The sequence below is a fragment of the Odocoileus virginianus genome, chromosome 10, assembly GCF_023699985.2.
Source record: "Odocoileus virginianus isolate 20LAN1187 ecotype Illinois chromosome 10, Ovbor_1.2, whole genome shotgun sequence".
NCBI classification, from domain to species: domain Eukaryota; kingdom Metazoa; phylum Chordata; class Mammalia; order Artiodactyla; family Cervidae; genus Odocoileus; species Odocoileus virginianus.
Window position 1 is genome coordinate 57414754 of NC_069683.1, and position 19917 is coordinate 57434670.

At 38.1% G+C, this 19917-nt stretch overlaps 2 protein-coding genes across 13 annotated transcripts in view; both read left to right on the plus strand.

The window, feature by feature from the left end:
• The window catches only part of POGLUT3 (protein O-glucosyltransferase 3), a 31811-nt gene extending 24141 nt beyond the window's left edge, over nucleotides 1-7670 (plus strand). For 2 of the 4 annotated variants that reach the window (XM_070473630.1, XM_020901156.2), the window contains 4 exons: nucleotides 318-514; nucleotides 1803-1997; nucleotides 3868-3972; nucleotides 5254-7670. In XM_070473630.1, coding sequence (XP_070329731.1) covers nucleotides 318-514; nucleotides 1803-1997; nucleotides 3868-3972; nucleotides 5254-5379 — 623 coding nt within the window. In that variant the 3' untranslated portion in view covers nucleotides 5380-7670. The remainder of the gene's footprint in view (nucleotides 1-317; nucleotides 515-1802; nucleotides 1998-3867; nucleotides 3973-5253) is intronic. The other 2 variants (XM_070473629.1, XM_020901157.2) reach the window with 1 other exon arrangement.
• The window catches only part of C10H11orf65 (chromosome 10 C11orf65 homolog), a 100998-nt gene continuing 86540 nt past the window's right edge, over nucleotides 5460-19917 (plus strand). For 5 of the 9 annotated variants that reach the window (XM_070473631.1, XM_070473639.1, XM_070473636.1 and 2 more), the window contains exon 1: nucleotides 5460-5544. In XM_070473631.1, coding sequence (XP_070329732.1) covers nucleotides 5506-5544 — 39 coding nt within the window. In that variant the 5' untranslated portion in view covers nucleotides 5460-5505. Of the gene's footprint in view, nucleotides 5545-12033; nucleotides 12247-19917 lie in introns of those variants that run through there. The other 4 variants (XM_070473633.1, XM_070473634.1, XM_070473632.1 and 1 more) reach the window with 4 other exon arrangements.

Here is a 19917-nt window from a genome sequence, read left to right on the forward strand (position 1 = left end):
ATGGAAGAAACTAATGCCTTGGTGAGTGAACCAAGTCACAGAATCTCTTTTTGCTTTGAACTTGATCCAGCATTGCTTTGGATAATTCCTAAAGTCATATAACAGGCACTCAGCCTTTTGAGGGAGCTCTCATTAGTACACAAAAGGATAAAAATTAGAGCATATTTTTTGGAAGTTACACTTACTTTAGAATATGTGTTGATAATGAAAGAGCTTTAGCATCTTAAATAACAAAGGTAGATTAAAGATGATATACTTACCAGAATATAAAAATGTCAAATTCACATGAGTATTTTTTTATGGTCTCAAACATCTAGGACCTTCCTGGATCAACAAAACAGAGAAAGCTTTCTTCAGAGGTAGAGATAGCCGAGAGGAGAGGCTCCAGTTGGTGCAGCTGTCCAAGGAAAACCCACAGCTGCTAGATGCAGGAATCACAGGATATTTCTTCTTCCAAGAGAAAGAAAAGGAGCTCGGAAAAGCTAAATTGATAGGTTTCTTTGACTTCTTTAAGGTATGCGGTTAGGTCTTCCTGGAGAGATACAAGGTGATGAATTTGTGTTAAAAGGCAAACAAATAGCTGGGGTTGGGCAGATTTCTACGATTTTATGACCCAGCACACACTTTCTTTTCAGACACAGGGAATTACAAAACTCATGCAGTTTCTTTTTCCTTTGTTGTTGTTGTTAATTTTGTCTACAAGTAGCTCAGAACTGTGTTTAGTACTCAAAATATTAACTTAGGATTTTGGTATATTTCCATGTTTTTCTCTTTTTTGTATTTTTTTAAATAAACTGGGAATATAAATGTCTGTTGCATAAAATTATCTTATAAATAAAAAGAGTATGGATTTCATGCTAGTAAAATGATGTTCAAGTCCCGCCTGTAGTCCTGCCTCTGCTATTAACTTTGGGGCTATCATCTCAATAGCACCTCTCGCCTCTAACATATGTGAGCCTGCCCAGCTCCTTCAGAGCACCGCATATGAGGTGCAAACGAGATAGAGATGTGAACAGTGTGACAAAAGCTAACTGGCTGTGACAAAATCTAAAGCCCTTGGTACCAATTATTTAAGAAAAAATTAATTACCAAATCTGTATGTCCTCTTCCTCTCAAGGTGATATAATGAAGAGAGCATGGGATTTGGGCTCATACAATAGAAGTTTATAAAAATCTCTGAAATGAGTTTTATCATTTATAAAAAAGAGCTGATAATATCTGCTTTACATTATTATAATTGAATGAAAAATGATTTTAAAATGTAAATCAAAATTTATTAATCCAACAAACATGTCAACAGTATATGTACTGTGTTGCCGGCATCACACTAGTCCTTAGTCTTCTTCAGGTTTCTGTTTCCTAAAACCGAACTTTGAGATAATGCCTTCCCTTTTCATACTTATGTGGGTGTAAGGAACAAATGAAATAATGTATAAATAAAAGTGTAAATTATTATCAATATTAAGCTTTAATAAATATAGAGCTTTGGAAATAGTTTTCTTACCTGGTTACAGAAATCTGAATTCCCCATTACGTAGACTTAGTTAAAAATAGGCATTCCCACTTCCTAAAATTATTTATCACCTTATCTTTAAATATGTTGTGTTTCTCAAAATTGACCTGACAAATGCTGCTTATGATTTTAATACAAAGAGAAGATGTGTGTTACAAAATAAAATGGAAAGCTTATAAATATTATAAGTTGGAAAATAATTTCTTTATATTTAATATTACAATGCTGACCAGAAGCAGAACTGAAGCAAATGACTGCTAAAACTTCTATGTTTGTTTTAATCTTTTAGTACAAGTATCAAGTGAATGTGGATGGGACCGTGGCTGCTTATAGATATCCGTATCTCATGCTTGGTGACAGTTTGGTTCTGAAGCAGGACTCACCATATTATGAACATTTCTATATGGCACTGAAGCCATGGAAACATTATATTCCAATTAAAAGAAATCTTAGTGATCTACTAGAGAAAGTTGAATGGGCCAAGGTATGCTTTCCATAATTTTAATTTATTTAGGTCATAACAAATTCACCAGTATTATTTAGTTACACAAGTTTCATCATAACACAATTTGACATAATTCAGGCAGATGAAATGTGATTTTGTGAAATTTTTGTTTCCCTGAAATCAACATCAGGAAGAATCAACATCAGGACCATTTTGAATGCCCCCTATGAGTATGTTTGAGGACTTTTAGAAGATTTGAAGTACAGTGTTACATAGAATATAGGTTTTTCTAAAGGATCACTATTCATGCACACACACCAAATACAAATAACACACACCAAATGCAAATTACAGATTAAAAAGACCAGCGTTAAAGTGCTTTATGCCCAAGAAAATATTGAAAGCAATTATGGTTTAATTGCTTTAAATTAAAGCAGTTTTAATTTAAAATTGTTTTCCCCAGTTAGAAAAAAGGGCGCAAGTTTTTAAACTAATTTTTATTGGAATAAAGTTGATTTACAGTGTTGTTAGTTTCTGCTGAACTGCAAAGTGAATCAGTTATACATACACATATCTCCACTCTTTTTTAGGTTCTGTTCCCACATAGGTCATTACAGAGGACCAAGCAGAGTCCCCTGTGTGCTACAGTAGGTTCTTGTTAGTTGTGTATTTTATATTTAATAGTGCATATATGTCAATCCTAATCTCCCAATTTAGCCCTCCCCTTTCCCCCTTGGGAACCATAATTTGTTTTCTCTATATGTGACTCTATTTCTGTTTTGCAAATAGATTCATTTGTATCATTTTTTTTTAGATTCCACCCATAAGTGCTATCATATATTTGTCTTTCTCTGTCTTACTTCACTCAGGATTGACACTCTCTATGTCCATTCATGTTGCTGCAAATGGCATTATTTCCTACTTTTTATGGCTGAGTAATATTCCACTGTGTATATGTACTACATCTTCTTTATCCATTTATCTGTGAGTGGACACGTAGGTTGCCTCCCTGTCTTGGCTGTTAAAAATAGTGCTGCAGTGAACATTGGGATGCATGTATCTTTTTGTATGGTTTTCTCGGGATAATAACTTTGTAACGAATTCATGCTATACAGCATCCCAAGAATCACAACCTTTCCATAAAATACAAATTCTTTTTTTTTAAAGGAAGAATACTAAAAAGCTCTTGTATTTTATTGTGAAATTATAAAATTTACCCTTCCATTGTAAGTCTTTATTCTGTTTCTGAGAAGCAATGTGGCTATGGAAACAACTGATACCTGATGCAGAATATTTTTGTGACCCTTTATAGAGTCAGAATTGCTTGCAAATGGCTTTTCTTGGGAGCAGCATCATATAATCTTAGATATTTTATAAAAGTATAATGAGGAATATTGACTATTCCTGGTATTGAAGGAATAGCTAGTAAGTACTAATAACTGAATTTTTGATTACAACAATAACATGGTCTTTCATGGGTACCCTTTTAGAACAACTTTTTGGTTCAAACTAAATATTTAAATAAGGTGTTATAGCATAAAAACTAATTCATTCTATTCTAGTTTGTATTTTAACATCACGCAGAGAGAGTTAGATTGAGGGGACGGGTGATGAGCCCCAGATTCCCTGAGTTGCTTGGAAAGTACCAGGACAGTCACAGTAGGGGCTGTAAGTGGATTGCTGCACTGGGAGGATCCAAACCACGCATGATTATTTCCATATACAGCAGGGATGTCTAGGAAAGTACTTTGTCTGTTTCCATAGCCTCATTCCGAGGTCATATTTTCATCACGTTTCCTCTCTCCCATGATGTTCACATTCAACCCTACATCTGTCCTACCTCCCACTTAGCTTTCTTTGTGGGTTGCAGGAGTAATTTTCATTCATTGTTTCTTTTTAAACTTTTCAGGAAAATGATGAAGAAGCCGAGAAGATTGCAAAAGAAGGACAGGTGACTGCTAGGGATCTGCTGCAGCCACACCGGCTTTACTGCTACTATTACAGGGTACTACAGGTCAGTTCAGGGGATCCATCCTGCTTGGCTGAATGTCCTCAGACCAAGAAATGGCCTGAGTCCTTGCTTCCTCAAGGGGCTCAAGAGTCAGCCTGTGGAACTCTGGCTACACTGAGGCACCAAGCTATAGAAAGATAGTGCTAAGTCCCTTTGTGGCCACCATATTTTTATCTCCATTCAGTTTTAAGAAGAACAATACTTACAGAGACCTTACAAATATAGATTAAAAGCTCTGAGCCTCAGAGAACATCTTTCCTCATATGGAAAATAGGGTTGGACTAGAGATCATTAACATTTCTTTCTGCTCAAAATATCCACCTCTTCATTCTCCTTACTAATTAGGATTCATGCTTTTGCTGTCAGTACAGGGTGGAAAGCAAATATTTAATTTGCTGTGTAAAACAAACATGAAAAGTACAGTTGACCCTTGAACAAAATGGGTTTGAACCATGCAGGTCCATTTATGTGTGGATTTTTTTTTTAGTAGTAAATATTGCAGTACTGAGGCTTCCCTTGTATCTCAGTGGTAAAGAATCTGTCTGCCAATGTAGGAGATGCAAGGGACATGGGATTGATCCCTGGATCAAAATGATCCCCTGGAGAAGGAAATGGCAACCTGCTCCAGTATTCTTGCCTGGAGAATCCCATGGACAGAGGAGCCTGGTGGGCTACAGTCCACGGGGTCACAAGAGTCAGACACACCTGAGCACATACATGCACTCTGCAGTACTTCACAGTCTGAGGACGTTGAACCATGCATACTGAGGAACTACGCATACTGAGGAACCACAGAACTGAAAAATCCGATTCAAAGGGATATTCCAGTCTGTGGCCAAAGTGGAGGGACGTTTCACAGTCCCATCACCATTTGCAAAACCTGTCTGACTACAGGCCTAAAGGGCAGGATGTATAAAAACCACAAACTTTACTTTGAGATGCTTATCATCTTTGTTCACTGATTTGAATATTCAGCCAAGTTAATTATTTATTAACATGTAGAGGATGAATTCAAGAAGTGCTGTTGTTCAAATAGGGACACTTTGTTTGATGTCCCTTTCCAAGACGGCTCTTACCTTTGCATAAAATAGTGGATTGGGGTTCCTTGTAAGATTATGAAATAGCACACTAGTGCCTATCATAACTAAAGTTAAAACGTCACTTTAGGAGTGAAATAAATCAGACCTTTGGTTTTACTCTGAAGATACACAGCAACTAGAAACAATAGCATGAGTGGGGATGATTCGGTGGAATGAAGTTTGGACTAATCTTTCCACATTCCAGAAATACGCTGAACGCCAGTTGAGCAAACCTGAAATACGTGATGGAATGGAACTTGTTCCTCAGCCAGATGACAGTGCATCTTTGTGCCAGTGCCACAGGAAAAGGCCTTTAAGACAAGAGCTTTAAGTTAGTCCAGATTCACACTCCTGTGTGTGCCAGCAACAACTTTCATGGCAGCATACAGATGGAATCTAAGCTGTGAAGACTGTGAAGACAGCCCGGAAGGCTGGATGCAGGTGACTGCTTCTCTTGATGGTTTCATGCTATGTGGATGGACAGGGCAATATTAGAGTAAGTATTACCAAATATCTTAGTATATCAATATCTTTTCAGTAAAAACTGCTATTATCATCATCATAGTTTCTCTAAAAAGAAAACTTGGGGATCATAGTAGATAGAGAGGCTTGCAAAAATATAAATAACTTTCTATGAAACTATTAACATTGTATTTATTGGTTTGTTCCAATCCCTTGTTCACTTTCCCTCTTCCCCTTCCAGTTATGAAGAAAATACATTTTTGAAGGGCACTACAAGCTGCTTTTGGTATTCAGTAATAGCAAGTTTCCTCTTGGAAGATCTGTTATGAATAATTAAGGAAGATGAGAATGACTCTGTTATTAAAGGTAGCTTGGATACTGTGGAGGGAAATTATTTTAAAGCTCATTCATATCCTTTTAACTAAGCTTTACTCAAGGTCCAAGACAAAATTAAGCAGAGATAGTGCCTTAAGCTAATAATTCCCAGTCGATCTGAGTTGGATACCCATCAAGGACAACCCAAGTTTTTAAAATAGATGAGAGCATCCTATGGGTATCTTCATTATCTATATATTTGAATAAATGATAACTGTAGCCAGGTAGGGACCTTTAATTCTTTTTAATCTTTAAAAGGGATGCTTGAATACCTCTGCAACAAGCTCCAGGAAGCCTGATATCTTGGGATTCACTAATAAACTAATGACAAAAGCAAGCATCTATTCTTCACTGTAGCCCTTTTGTATTTCACTGTGCTATATTACTAAGATAAAAACTTTGGAAATTTACTTTGCCTTTTAGGACAGGGTGTAGTCGTAAGACTTATAGCCCAGAAATTCATTACACACTCCTTGTAATATCACCAGTCTGAAACTCAGTTCATTAAAGAACACACTCCCAAAACAGGAAATATCCACACTTCCAATTCAAAAATATTTACTGCTCTAATTGAAATATTTACTTAACCTGGAAAACAGTGTGACCACTTTAAATCAGCCATATCTATTCTTTACTGAATAGGGACACAATTTTTTTTTAAACTAGATGAAAGCAAAAGCACATTTTGTAATGGTACAATCAAAACCAAGGCTTCCCTGGTGTTCAGCAGTATAAAGAATCTGTCTGCAATACAGAAGATGCAGGAGATGTGGGTTCTTTCCCTGGGTCAGGAAGATCCCCTGGAGGACAAAATGGTGACCCACTCCTGTATTCTTGCCTGGAAAATCCCATGGACAGAGGAGCCTGGCGGGCTACAGTCCATGGAGTCACAAAGAGTCGGATACAACTAAGCACCTATAGCATCTGTCCGCGGAAAACACTAATATGCACCAGTTGCTCAAAAGCACAAGTGCATAAGTATAAAATAAAGGGCAAGCTGCACAGTGACTAAATCCTGTGGAGGAGACGGGTGTGAGGATATGTGAAAGTGTTAGTTGCTCAGTTGTGTCCAACTCTTTGTGACCCCATGGATTGTATGTAAGCTAATATAATAACTACATTTATCAAAAATAAGCTATCAACATTTTGTTACAGGCAAGAATACTGGGGTGGGTGGCCATTCCCTTCTCCAGGGCATCTTCCCAACCCAGGGATCAAACCCAGGTGTCCTGCATTACAGGTGGATTCTTTCCCATTTGAACCACCAGAGAAAACCCCAATAAAATGTTGGAAGCATGTTAGTCATCATGAGGGAGCTGGCTAAATAGATATCTATATACATCAGGGAATACAGTTTAACCATTAAAAAGAATGAATTAGCTCTAAATGCACTATCATGAAAGCTTTTCATGACAGTGTTCAGTGAAAAAAGTTACAGAACAACATGTATAATGTGACACCATATATGTAAAAAACAAAATGTATCCACATGGTTAAAAGGATATTCACCAATATCTGAGGAGGGAATGGAGAGAAGGAAATTTTTACTTTCGCCTTAAACCTGTCTATGATATTTAAAATGTTTTCACTGTAAGTATGAATCAGATTGGACAATAATGAAAAATACAAACCTAGGAAAAGAAAAATGCATAAAAGATATATATAAGAAGATAAAATGAATATTTATATTTCCTTTGTGCTATTTTAAAATTTACTATGTCTAGAATTTTGTATCATGGAATATATTATTTACACTTTTTAAATAAAGTACACTTTCTAAAGAAATTTGAAAAAGATAAGTTTTGTTTTTTAAGAAAGAGGATTGAACCACCTATAGTTTTGGTATTTCTGTAACTGGGTTGGTCTAGTTTTCATTCTGTTATGTCTTCATGAATGAATGAATTAAAACTTTTATCACCAACACTAAATCCCTAGTGAGTAGAAATTAATATTGAAGGAAAAGATTTGGGCTTGACACCATTGTTTTCTGTTATTTCAGGTGAAAATATAGTAACTGCAGTGTCTTAGTTCATGCTACCATTATAAAAAGTTTACCATAGACTGGGTGGCTTTGACAGAAAATATTTATTTCTCACAGTTCTGGAGGCAGTCAGTCCAAAATCAAAGTACCAGCATACTGAAGTCTGGTGAGAGCCCATTTCCTGGTTTGCAGACTGATAACCTTCTCATTGTATCCTCACATGGCAGAAAGCAAAGAGAGGAAGCAACTCTCTCCTGTCTCTCTTATAAGCGTACTAATTGCATCATAAGGACTCCACCCTCATGACCTAATTACCTCTCAAAGGCTCTGTCTCCAAGCACCATCACATTAGGGATGAGGGTTTCAACATATTAATTTGTGGGGCTGGGTACAGGCAAACTTTCAGTCCATAGCAGGCAAAGAGAGGAAACATTCTCTCCTGACATAAGGCCAAGGAAAGAAGAAATACCAGTTTCTTATTTAGAGGGGTATGAAATCATCCTTGTGGTGGTGAGTTATGTTTGATTTCCAATAGTTGAGAAAAAATTAACCAGACAGTAAAAATCCCTCTTCAATGAACAGAACCAGATCTTCTATGCACAGAACCAGAGTTTATCCTATCCCAACTACTGCTGCCCCTAACCTATGCCAACCTCTCGTGGAACCATTCCAGTTACTGAGATCAAAATTTTCGTTTTTTAAGACAAGTTCTCTCTATAGAGCTATGTGGAAGAGGAAGCCGCACTAAACTCTGATAAGCAACACTGCAACATTTCTTAAACACAGGGAAAAAAAACAACTGGAGTTTGTTTATTCTATGGAAAGAAATTGCACATCCTGGAAGTGTGCACAGGAAGGGTAGGGGCAACTTATGTAGAGGGAGTTATGACTGCCAGAAGTGAGGAAAGAGAGTTAGGAAAGAAGAAATATTTTCATGAGCTACTTGTTTTGTTTCACCCCCAACTGGACGTACTTCAATACAGTTTGATGCTAACCACCCAGATTAGCATCAGATCCACAGGTTTAGGGCTCGTTGGTTCACAAGACTGTCTTTACAGACTCCAGGCACAGTTAGGTTCCCAGGCTACCCACACTCTGACCAACTGGCTGCAAATTCAGTGGTGTCCATGATACCCCTCAGGTTCAGTAATTCTCTAAAACAACTCATAGAACCCAGGAAAATGCTATATTTAATGACTACCATTTCATTTTAAAGGATACCCATAGGGCAAGGCCTGGATAAATTAATTGAATTTTTAAAAGAAAAAGCAACAGGGCAATTCTCAATGAGTCATGGGGATGAGGAAGACAGATTTCTGTCCAAAGAATCAGCTAACAGTGCCCATTCCTGTCTCCCAGCCTCTTCAAACTGCTGATGCCCTTACACAATAGACTCCCAGATATTTCTCCAGCAAGGATGGGTTTATTCAGTATCAGGAGAGATCTGCAAATCAGGCATGCAACCATAGTGAGGCACATGCAAGTCCCCAAAGGGCAAGGAAAGGAGAATGCTTTTATAGAGAGGAAAAGGAAGTTGGGAGGGCTGTAGTAAACCAAGAGTCCATGGCCTTTCGTGGCTGAGTCCTTGCCAGAAAAGAGGATTTCTTCTTCCAGTTGGGCTCTACTACTGGGATGGGTGTGAGGGCTCCCCCTACTGGTCTCCTGATTCTTTTTAATTTAGGTATCTTGATTTCATTTTTCACAGGCTAACCCCCTCTGGCTTCTTTTAGGCCACTGAAGACTGTGCCTTTGATCCACACCCACTCCTCATGTGTGACATTGTGGTTTTTCTACTATATTAGGTATTTTTAAAAGACTCCATGCTAACATGGGGGCAGGCTTGTCCACTGTTGAGGTTTGTTCCAGTGTCTAAGTAGTAGAGGAAAAAAATAGCATGTAATTGTGACTCCTCTACCTCTGCACAAAATATTCTTCTCTTAGATTAATTCAGTTTTTTCCCTCGTCTCTTGTCTTTACTTGGCTTATAAATCTTTGCCTTCTAACTAGAAAGCAAAAATATTCATTTCATTAATGTAATAACTGTTATATAATAATAAAAAGAAGGGGGCAGAGAAAGAGGGCAATAAGGAGGGATATGGGAAACAGAGAGAAGGAAGGAAAGTTTGTAAAACCACCCAGAAGTTCCTCTGAGGTTCCATTTCCTAATTAACTGTTCCTAGATTTAAGCAGGTGCCTATAAATAAATCAATAGAAAAACTGATGGTTTTAAGTCTTAATAATCCTTTGTGACTATATAAACTTTTTCTTTTAAAAAAATTCAGATATTTTTACATATATTGCATGTGTGCTAAATCACTTCAGTTGTTTCTGAATCTTTGCGACCCCATGGACTGTAGCCCTGCCAAACTCCTCTGTCCATGTGATTCTCTAGGCAGGAATACTGGCCCTCTTCCAGGGGACCTTCCACACCCAGGGATTGAACTCTGGTCTCTTACATGTTCTGCATTGGCACATGTGTTCCTTTCCACTAGTGCCACCTGGGAAGCCCTTTACACATATTAGAGCAATAGAAAAAGGTCTGAGCCTATTACTAAGGAATTACTGAATTCTTCTAGATCAGGTTAATGGTAAAATAATACATGCTCAAATAGTAATCATAATTGACTGGCACTTTATTAAAAGTATGTGGGACTTATTTTTAAAGTAAAATAAAAAGCACAATTATACCTAATGTTTCCATGACTGTATCTGTACAGTTTATTATTCATAGCTACTGTGTATTAATGCATCAAGTAACTACATGAAAGGGAACTAAAGCTCACATCTGTTTATTCTGATTTGCAATAATGATTTTAAAGAACTCTGGAAAGTCAACGTGTCAATGAATTAGCCTATAGGGAATTTCTTCTGTATAATTCCATATTACATAGGGAACATTTTCTTCAGCTGTTTATTCCCCTGGATGTTAACCTTCCAACAATTAATTACAAATTAATGGTATTATGTGCATGAGCACAAGAGGAAAATAGCAGAACTGGGCAGTTTCCAAACAAGATATCTGACTTTGCAATAAATGACAAACTAAAACACTGCCAAGAGTGAAACATTTGAAACTCAAGCAAAGCAAACTTGGTTTAGATTGGCAGCATTTGTATAATTTAAATTTACCTAGAAATTCATTTAAGAGATCATCTATTTTCAGTTAAAAATCGGTTTAGCTAAAGAGCTTAAACTTAGAAATAGCACTGGACTGCAGTCAAGTGTCACTTACTCTTTGATCCTGCAGAGGATCTGTCAAGATGCTAGAAGAGTCAGTTCTTTTATTTACAAAAGAATAAATTCAGTCATTTATTTTGGGGGGCTCCAAAATCACTGCAGATGGTGACTGCAGCCATGAAATTAAGACTCTTGCTCCTTGGAAGAAAAGTTATGACCAACCTAGACAGCATATTAAAAAGCAGAGACATTACTTTGCCAGCAAAGGTCCGTCTAGTCAAAGCTATGGTTTTTCCAGTAGTCATGTATGATTGTGAGAGTTGGACTGTAAAGAAGGCTGAGTGTGGAAGAAATGATGCTTTTGAACTGTGGTGTTGGAGAAGACTCTTGAGAGCCCCTTGGCCTGCAAGGAGATCCAAACAGTCCATCCTAAAGGAAACCAGTCCTGAATATTCATTGGAAGGACTGATGCTGAACCTGAAACTCCCAATACTTTGACCATTTGATGCAAAGAACTGACTCATTTGAAAAGACCCTGATGCTGGGAAAGATTGAAAGCAGGAAGAGAAGGGGATGGCAGAGGATGAGATGGTTGGATGGCATCACGGACTCAATGAACATGAGTTTGAGTAAACTCTGGCCGTTGGTGATGGAAAGGGGCCTGGCGTGCTGCACTCCATGGGGTCGCAGAGAGTCGGACACAGCTGAGCGACCGAACTGAAATTCAGTCAGTAGAAAGGCTTTCAACCACATTTCTCCAATATCTTTCAAGTCCTTGGTTGAAGTAACCGGATGTTATAAAATGTTGAGCCCAACTTCGCAGAATGTCCCTTCGGCTTTCCTGCTGTCCCAAACCCTCTGCCTCTGAGCATTTGACAATCGCCGGAGAGCTTCTAGCAGGTCCAAGCCCTTTCACGCTCACGTTGCGGAGACAGGCGCAACAGCTGGGAGCCGAGGGGCGGGGCCGGGAGGCGGGACTAACAGGGCCAGGCCTTGCCGAACAAAGAGGAACTGGGCTACGTCATTTCCGTCTGCGGCGTTAGGGAAGGCACCCGCGGAGCCCCACTCGGCGGCGATAGGCAGGTGAAGGGAAAAGGGTGTTCCGTCCGCCTCAGCCAGTACTGCTTCCCTTCGGCTTGCGTGTGTGACGACTGGGTCTGAGGCTCCTCTGGTTCAGTGTGCTGAACACCCCGTGTCCTTGAGGTCCGCGCCCCATCCAGCCCCTTTAATGACGTTTCCTTTCCCCGGGACCCATTGGGCGTCCAGCGTTTCGCGTACGATCTTGCCCAGGATTAACCGCTTGCCCTGAGTTCCCTCTCCTCGCCTGTGGTGAACTCGCCTCGCTGTGGTTGACAAGGCTGCGTGTTCCTCGCGGGGCCCCCCTCCCCGCGCAGATACCGTCTCGTCCACCTTCAGGCCTGGCGGGAAGTACTTGTTAACCTACCTCACGTTGTTTCCTAGAATTTTTTCCTGTTCGATCCGTTAAATGGTTTTCCGTCTTTAAATCGTTTTTAACGACGAGGCTATTAGTAGTCTTACCTCTTCCGCTCTTTGTATAAAGGGCCACAGGAAAAAAGGAAAAGTGAAATTACAAAACTGACAAAGGTCACGAAGCACAATTTTTTTTTTACATTTGTTTATTCAATAAAATAGTAGGAAAACAAAACGGGAAGTATAGGTTCTGATCTCAGCAAGTTAATTTGAATGCTGTTTTCAAACTTTTAAATGAGTAAATGGAACTTAGGCTTCAAAGATTTACCTTGTAAGGTTTTTCTCTTGAGCCTAAATAGATCAGCGGAACCATGATCTCCTATAATAGAAATTTGTGATTGAGGTTAGATAAAAATCTTAACTCTGAATTTGCAAGTGGAACCTCGATATAGTAAAACCATCATGACCTGAACAGTGGCTTGATAGTACTTGTTAGTATATAAGAATTTCTGAGGTATTTTCACATCGATTAATTTATTTGGCACTTTATAATAAACATATATTGTTTTTTTATCTGAGGCCAGCAACTGCCCCTACTTCCTTTTCTTCTCTGGACCTTGTCCTTTCAAACCTACGAAAGACTTTACCTTTCATACAAAACAACATCTTAGTGTGCCTTAGTATCTCCCATATATTAAAAAAAAACTCTTGAATCCAGCCTTTCCTGCCTTCCAGCTAAATACTCCTATATCTGTTCCCTTTCAGCACTCAAAGAATTGATTGAATATTCACTTTCTCAACTTTCCCACTTCCTTAACACATCTCAAGCTTGCTTACTTGCTATTCCAATAAGCAGCTTTATTTGACCAAATCTAATTCTTTATTCTCAATTTACTTGACCCTCCCCAGTTAAGCACTTTTTGTTCTTGAAATGTAACTTTATTATTCCTCAATAATGCAACTGATTTCTGAATCAGATAATAATTTTAAATACTGTAAGATATTTCATCACTGTTTTGTGGTATTCATAGTGTAATGGTGACATACGGAATTAGTCTGCATTAACATTTTCAAATGAATTAGCTTTACTCTAGACAACCAACAAAAAAACAATAAATCAAGTCCTAATTTGTAGTGTTTGTCATCACCTATAATGTAAATACTCCCACACTGGTCAGTTTCAAGCTACCAGCATGCCTCAGGAATTGGAAAGATACATGCTGTAGTGCACCATAGTATAGCTTCCACCATGGAGGTGCTAGTAGATAATCTGCAGAGACCTGTAGGTCTCAGCTTTGGATGATTTTGCTTCCCAGGGGAAATTTGGCAATGTCTGGAGATATTTTTAGCTGTCACACCTGTGCTACTGCATCTGGTGAGTTGAAGGCAGGGATTCTGCTAAACAGCCTACATGCACAGAACAATCCTCACAACATAAAACCCAGCCCAGAGCATCTCTGGGTCACTGTTGAGGAACTGTGAGATAAAAATAATAACCACAGGAAATAAATAGTAGTAAAAGATAGCATAAGAGAGGAAAATTTTTTTTCTGTACTCTCTTATGTTTTAGTGCTTGGAGCCTGCAAATTAAACAGATGAAAGGCAGATTAACAGGAGAAAGTGATACAAATTTTACTTGATGTTAATATTTTAATTTTACATACATGGAAAGGAAGTGAAACCCAAAGAGGTGCTTAGCCCTGGGAGCTTGTATACTATTTTAACAAAAGGTAATAAACTTGTGAAGTGACAAAACAAAGCCAAAGAGATTTGGGCTTCTATAGGTGGTAAATTACCTTATATATTGTAAGGTTAGTACATGGGAAAGCTCATGGAGTTTAAGGGTTACTTAAGTAAGATTTGTTTGTACAGACTCATCTCAGTACCAGTGATAAGGATTATTTTGGCTCCAGGGATAATGGTTATTTTCTTCCAGTGATAATGATATGGGAAAGAAGATGGGGAGCACCTTCACATAGGGAAATACGTGTCCTCCTTTTAGGTACATATAGGGAGAATAGAGAGCTTGTCCTACATCTGCTATTTCTCAGTTGCTGTAAGTTTAAAATAATGCTTTATGCCAAAGTAGTGCTAACTAAAAAACACAACTTGAGAGTTGCAGGCTAAGTTTTATTTGGGACAAAATGAGGACTAGGCTATAGCCCAGGAGACAGCATTTCAGATATCTCTGAGAAACTGCTCTGAAGAGGTAGGAGATAAGTATACGTGATTTTGATGAAGGAGGAATTCATGCAGTTAAGCAGTTATTTTTGCTGAAGATTTCTGCTAGTCAGGAAGAGTAAAAGTCACCAGGAAGGAATTTAGTGTTTTTCTAGACATGAGATGTAAGAATTGGGTTCATAAAATCAACTCCTGAAAATAACTATCTGAAGGCCTATTCTGCAAGTTATTTCCAGAGCAGAGTGTCTCATTTCTGTTCTTGACCCTGAACTCTCTACACAGGGCTGTTGAAGGTCAGCAGCACATGATTTAATCCTTGTAGAGGTAGATGGCAAGTGCCAGTTTGCCATTTCAAATTTATGAAGTTGACAGGGGCCCATCATGGTCATAAATTTGACCATGCTTTGGGAGGCATTTCATGACCATTTCTTCCCAAGGTGCTAGGAAAGCTCATTCTTAGGTCTGGTGAAGACTTTGCTAATAGGCCACTCAATGTGCTTTTATTGGATTAGGTCTTATTAACAATAATTAAAGATCTTTGGACCACCTATCTTCTAGTCTATTATGGTCCAGGAAAAAATTCCCTCTTACTGCATCTTCCCATATCTACAGTACACTGTTAAAATCATTGATTGGATACAAAATTATGTATTTGACCAACTGCTTCAAGTCACCTTGTCATCATTATTTTTGTTGGAGGCTCAGTCACATTTGGTAATACAAGAAGTGATAATCTTGTAAAATAAGCAAATTACAAACAATATAGCTAATAGCATTAATAGAATTATAAGTAAATATTTAAGCCAAGAACTTCCCACACCAAGCCAGCTTTTGAAGAGGTTATCAAGACTAGGGAGTTGGTCACTTAAGGCAGAAATCTGGCTTTTCATATGGTTCACTAATTATATAGTGAAGCATTATAATCATCAGGTATGAAAACACAGCATTCAATCTGAATTATGGCACAGGTCCCCTCCCTGAGATGCTATAAGGATCTAAAGGGCAATGTGGTTTTGTAGCACCGCTTTTCTCATCATAAACATGTCAGAATTCAATAGGCTAATAGCCTGGTTGCTGTCATTTAAAGCCTGTGGAGTGAATCTTAAGGCTTTGATATGGCCCATTACATTCCCCAATCCTTCTGAAGGCACAAAAATAGCTGCTAAATGGTCATTCTGGTGGAAGACAGATCTCTTGGCCCATCAGACTCATATAAATGATAGATTGACTGGGATCATCTCTAAATTGTTACATATGACCTTGAGTCCATGGGAATCCCAGGATGCATCTTCCTATTCATCCTGGTGGAAGCCAAGATCATAAATTAGTACCACAAATTCAGTGAGTTCCATTAAGTGCAGCCCAGTGAACCTCTGGTTATCTGACCAAGTTAGTTCCATACCAATCACTGTCTCTAAGGGTAATAATATATACGTATTGTTCATAAGGCACCCAGCCTGATTTCCTGATGTCACAAGATTTATCATCCTTTTAAAAATATATATATATTTTATTGAAGTATAGTTGACTTAAAATGTTTCAGGTAAACAGCATGGTGATTCAGTTTTACAAATACATATATTATTTTTGAAATTATTTTCCATCATAGGTTATTACAAGATACTGACTGTAGTTCACTATGCTATACAGTAAATCTTTGTTGCTTGTTGCATATCTATATTTTAGTTAGAAATCTAGCATTCTATTCATACTAAGTCAAATAAGTGGAATCAAAATGTCATTTTTTTTTTTAGTTAGGCAAAAATTCGTTAAGTTTTCTAAAATATATGTATTATACATATGTATCCAAAAGCTTTTCTACAGTGCTTGATAAAGTCTTGAGAAAGAACTTCAAAAAAAAAAAAGAGAGATGGAGAAGTTGGAGAGCATAAACTAAATGAAATGGGAGTACTGAATATGAAATAGAAAAAGTGAAACTAACTAGATAAAAGATCCTATAGTCCAGTTGTTTCTAAATATGACTGCTCATTAAAAACATCTGGAGCCCTGGAGAAAAAAGGCAATACCTGAGCATTTGTATTTTTCAAAAAAATTCAAGATAATTCTGATATGCATCCGGATTTTAAGAAATGATTACACATTTTTCTATTCAACCCTAATTTGGTGATACAGAGTTCCATTATTTTTCCATTGACCAATCATGATACAATGGTATTAAGTAAGTAGTAGTTACATAATCACAAGAGTACAAGATGTTTATCAGTTTTCACAATCAATAACCAAACACAAAATAAGATAATTACAATTGCAAGGCATATTGGGAACATGATTAACCTAACAATATAAAATAATTGCATATAATTTGAGGGGATCAAGCAGAATGATGTGGTAAGTGGAAGTGCATATATGCACATGTTTTCACCTGCCCAGCCAGTCTATGTCTTTTGGTTGGTCCATTGAATTCATTTATATTATGATAATTGTCAATATTTTCTTAATTATTTGGGGTTTATTTTGTGTAGGTGTTTTTCTTCTCTTCTGTTTCATGCCTAGAGAAGTCCCTTTAGCATTTGTTGTAAAGCCGGTGTGGTAGTGCTGAATTCTCTTACCTTTTGCTTGTCTGGAAAGCTTTTGATTTCTCCATCAAATCTGAAGGACAGTCTTGCTGGGTAGCGTATTCTTGGTTGTAGGTTCTTCCTTTTCATCACTTTAAATATATTATGCCATTCCCTTCTGGCTTGTAGAGTTTCTGTTGAGAAATCAGCTGATAGCCTGATGGGAGTTCCCTTGTATGTTGTCATTTTTCCCTTGTTGCTTTTAATATTTTATCTCTGTCTTTTTGTCAGTTTGATTACTATCTGTCTCAGTGTGTTCCTCCTTGGGTTTATCCTTCCTGGGACTCTGTGCTTCCTGAACTTGGTTGACTATTTCCTTTGCCATGTTCAGGAAGTTTTCAGCTATCATCTCTTCAAATGTTTTCTCAGGTCCTTTCTCTCTTCTTCTTCTGGGACCCTTATAATGTGAATGTTAATGTTGTCCCAGAGGTCTCTTAAGCTGTCTTCATTTCTTTTCACTCTTTTTTCTATATTCTGTTCTGTGGCATTGATTTCCACCATTCTGTCCTCCAGGTCATTTTATCCATTCTTCTGTCTCAGTGATTCTGCCGTTACTTCTTTCTAGTGTATTATTTATTTCTGTTTGTTCTTTATTTCTTCTAGGTCTTCCTATTCTTTTCCTGAGATTGTGGATCATCTTCACTACCTGAATTCTTTTTTTGGAAGGTTACCTATCTCCATTTAGTTGTTTTTCTGGGATTTTATCTTGTTCCTTCATCTGGGACATAACTGACTGCTTTTCATCATGATTAACTTTCTGTAATGTGGTTTTTGTTTTAGCTGCTCTAGATTGTGCTTCTTCTTGTTTCTTCTGTCTGCCCTCTGATGGATGAGGCTAAAAGCCTTGTGTAAGCTTCTTGATGGGAGGGACTGGTGATGGGAAAAACTGGGTCTTGTTCTGGTGGACAGGGCCTTGCTCAGTAAAGCTTTAATCCAATTATCTGCTGAGGGGTGGGGTTGCACTCCCTCCCTTATAGTTGTTTGGCCAGAGGCTATGGAATTTGATTTTATTGTGATTGTGCCCATCCTACTGTCTCACTCTGGCTTCTTTATCTTCAGATGTGGATATCTTTTTTTGGTGGCATCCAGCATCCTCCTGTCAATGGTTTTTCTTCAGCTAGCTGCAGTTTTGGTGCTCTCACAGGAGATAAGTGCACGTCCTTCTATTCTGTCATCTGAACCAGAAGCCTCAAGGCTGATCATCTTTAACATAATATATTTTTTACTTAAATGACCATAACCTGATGTTAACCACATAAATCCATCCCATAATTGTGGGAGGTTTCCTTCTAATAAACAGGAGGTTACAATTTTTGATTGAGACTTAGCTTACTGTTCTGATTGAGCTTGAGTGACCCTAAAAGAAAATTTGTATGTATGGCTAGGGTCAGAGCAGGTATTATTAATTGGCCAGATGAGAGGATCCCAGAGTAGCCTGAATACAACTGAACTTTCTTTCTTCTAAAATAAATTTCCTGAAAGCCATCCAATCAGATCCTTGGAGTGGAGAAATCTTCACCAAGGTAATCCAGAAGTACTTAGACACAGGTAATTAGCCACATACCCAATAATTGGATTGATTTTTAAAACTGCTATAGGATGGTGTCAATGATAGAAAAACATTTGATTTATATACAGAGGTCCCAGAAGTCATGAAAACATTATAAATGATCATATGAATCATGTCCAGCATCTTAGATAACATGTCTATCTCTGATGTTGCCTTCTTCTCTTCCTGATGTGAGTATAGTTTCTCCTTTCTTTGAGCATTATTTTAGGTGAGTCTGAGGTCAGCAGACCTCTCCATAGAGTCCAGTGCAAGGGTCCTTTTTAAGTGGGAAATATGAATCCAATTCCCCTTAGTTTTGCTACACATGAGCTAGTTAAATATACCTGGTGAGGGCCTTTCCATCAGGGTTGTAGAGAGTCCTTTAAATGATGTTTTTTCCAATATAGATAATTCCCTGGTTGCAGGCCGTGGGGCATCTGATTTTCATCCAAAGATAGATTAATGAGATAGCTTCAAAACAAACTTCAATTCAGCTCAGTCATGTCCGACTCTTTGCAACCCCATGGACCACAGCACGCCAGGCTTCCCTGTCCATCACCAACTCCCAGAGTTTACCCAAACTCATGTCCATTGAGTTGGTGATGCCATTCAACCATCTCATCTTCTTTCGTCCCCTTTTCCTCCTGCCTTCAGTCTTTCTCAGCATCAGGGTCTTTTCAAATGAGTCAGCTCTTCACATCAGGTGGCCAAAGTATTGGAGTTTCAGCTTCAGCATCAGTCCTTCCAATGAATTTTCAGGACTGATCTCCTTTATGATTGACTGGTTGGATCTCCTCACAGTCCAAGGTACTCTCAAGAGTCTTCTCCAATACCACAGTTCAAAAGCATCAATTCTTCGGCACTCGGCTTTCTTTATAGTCCAACTCTCACATCCATACAGGACTACTGGAAAAACCGTAGCCTTAACTAGATGGACCTTTGTTGGCAAAGTAATGTCTCTGCTTTTTAATATGCTGTCTAGGTTGGTCATAACTTTCCTTCTAAGGAGTAAGCGTCTTTTAATTTCATGGCTATAGTCACCATCTGCAGTGATTTTGGAGCCCCCCAAAATAAAGTCTGCCACTGTTTCCCCATCTATCTGCCATGAAGTGATGGGACCAGATGCCATGATCTCAG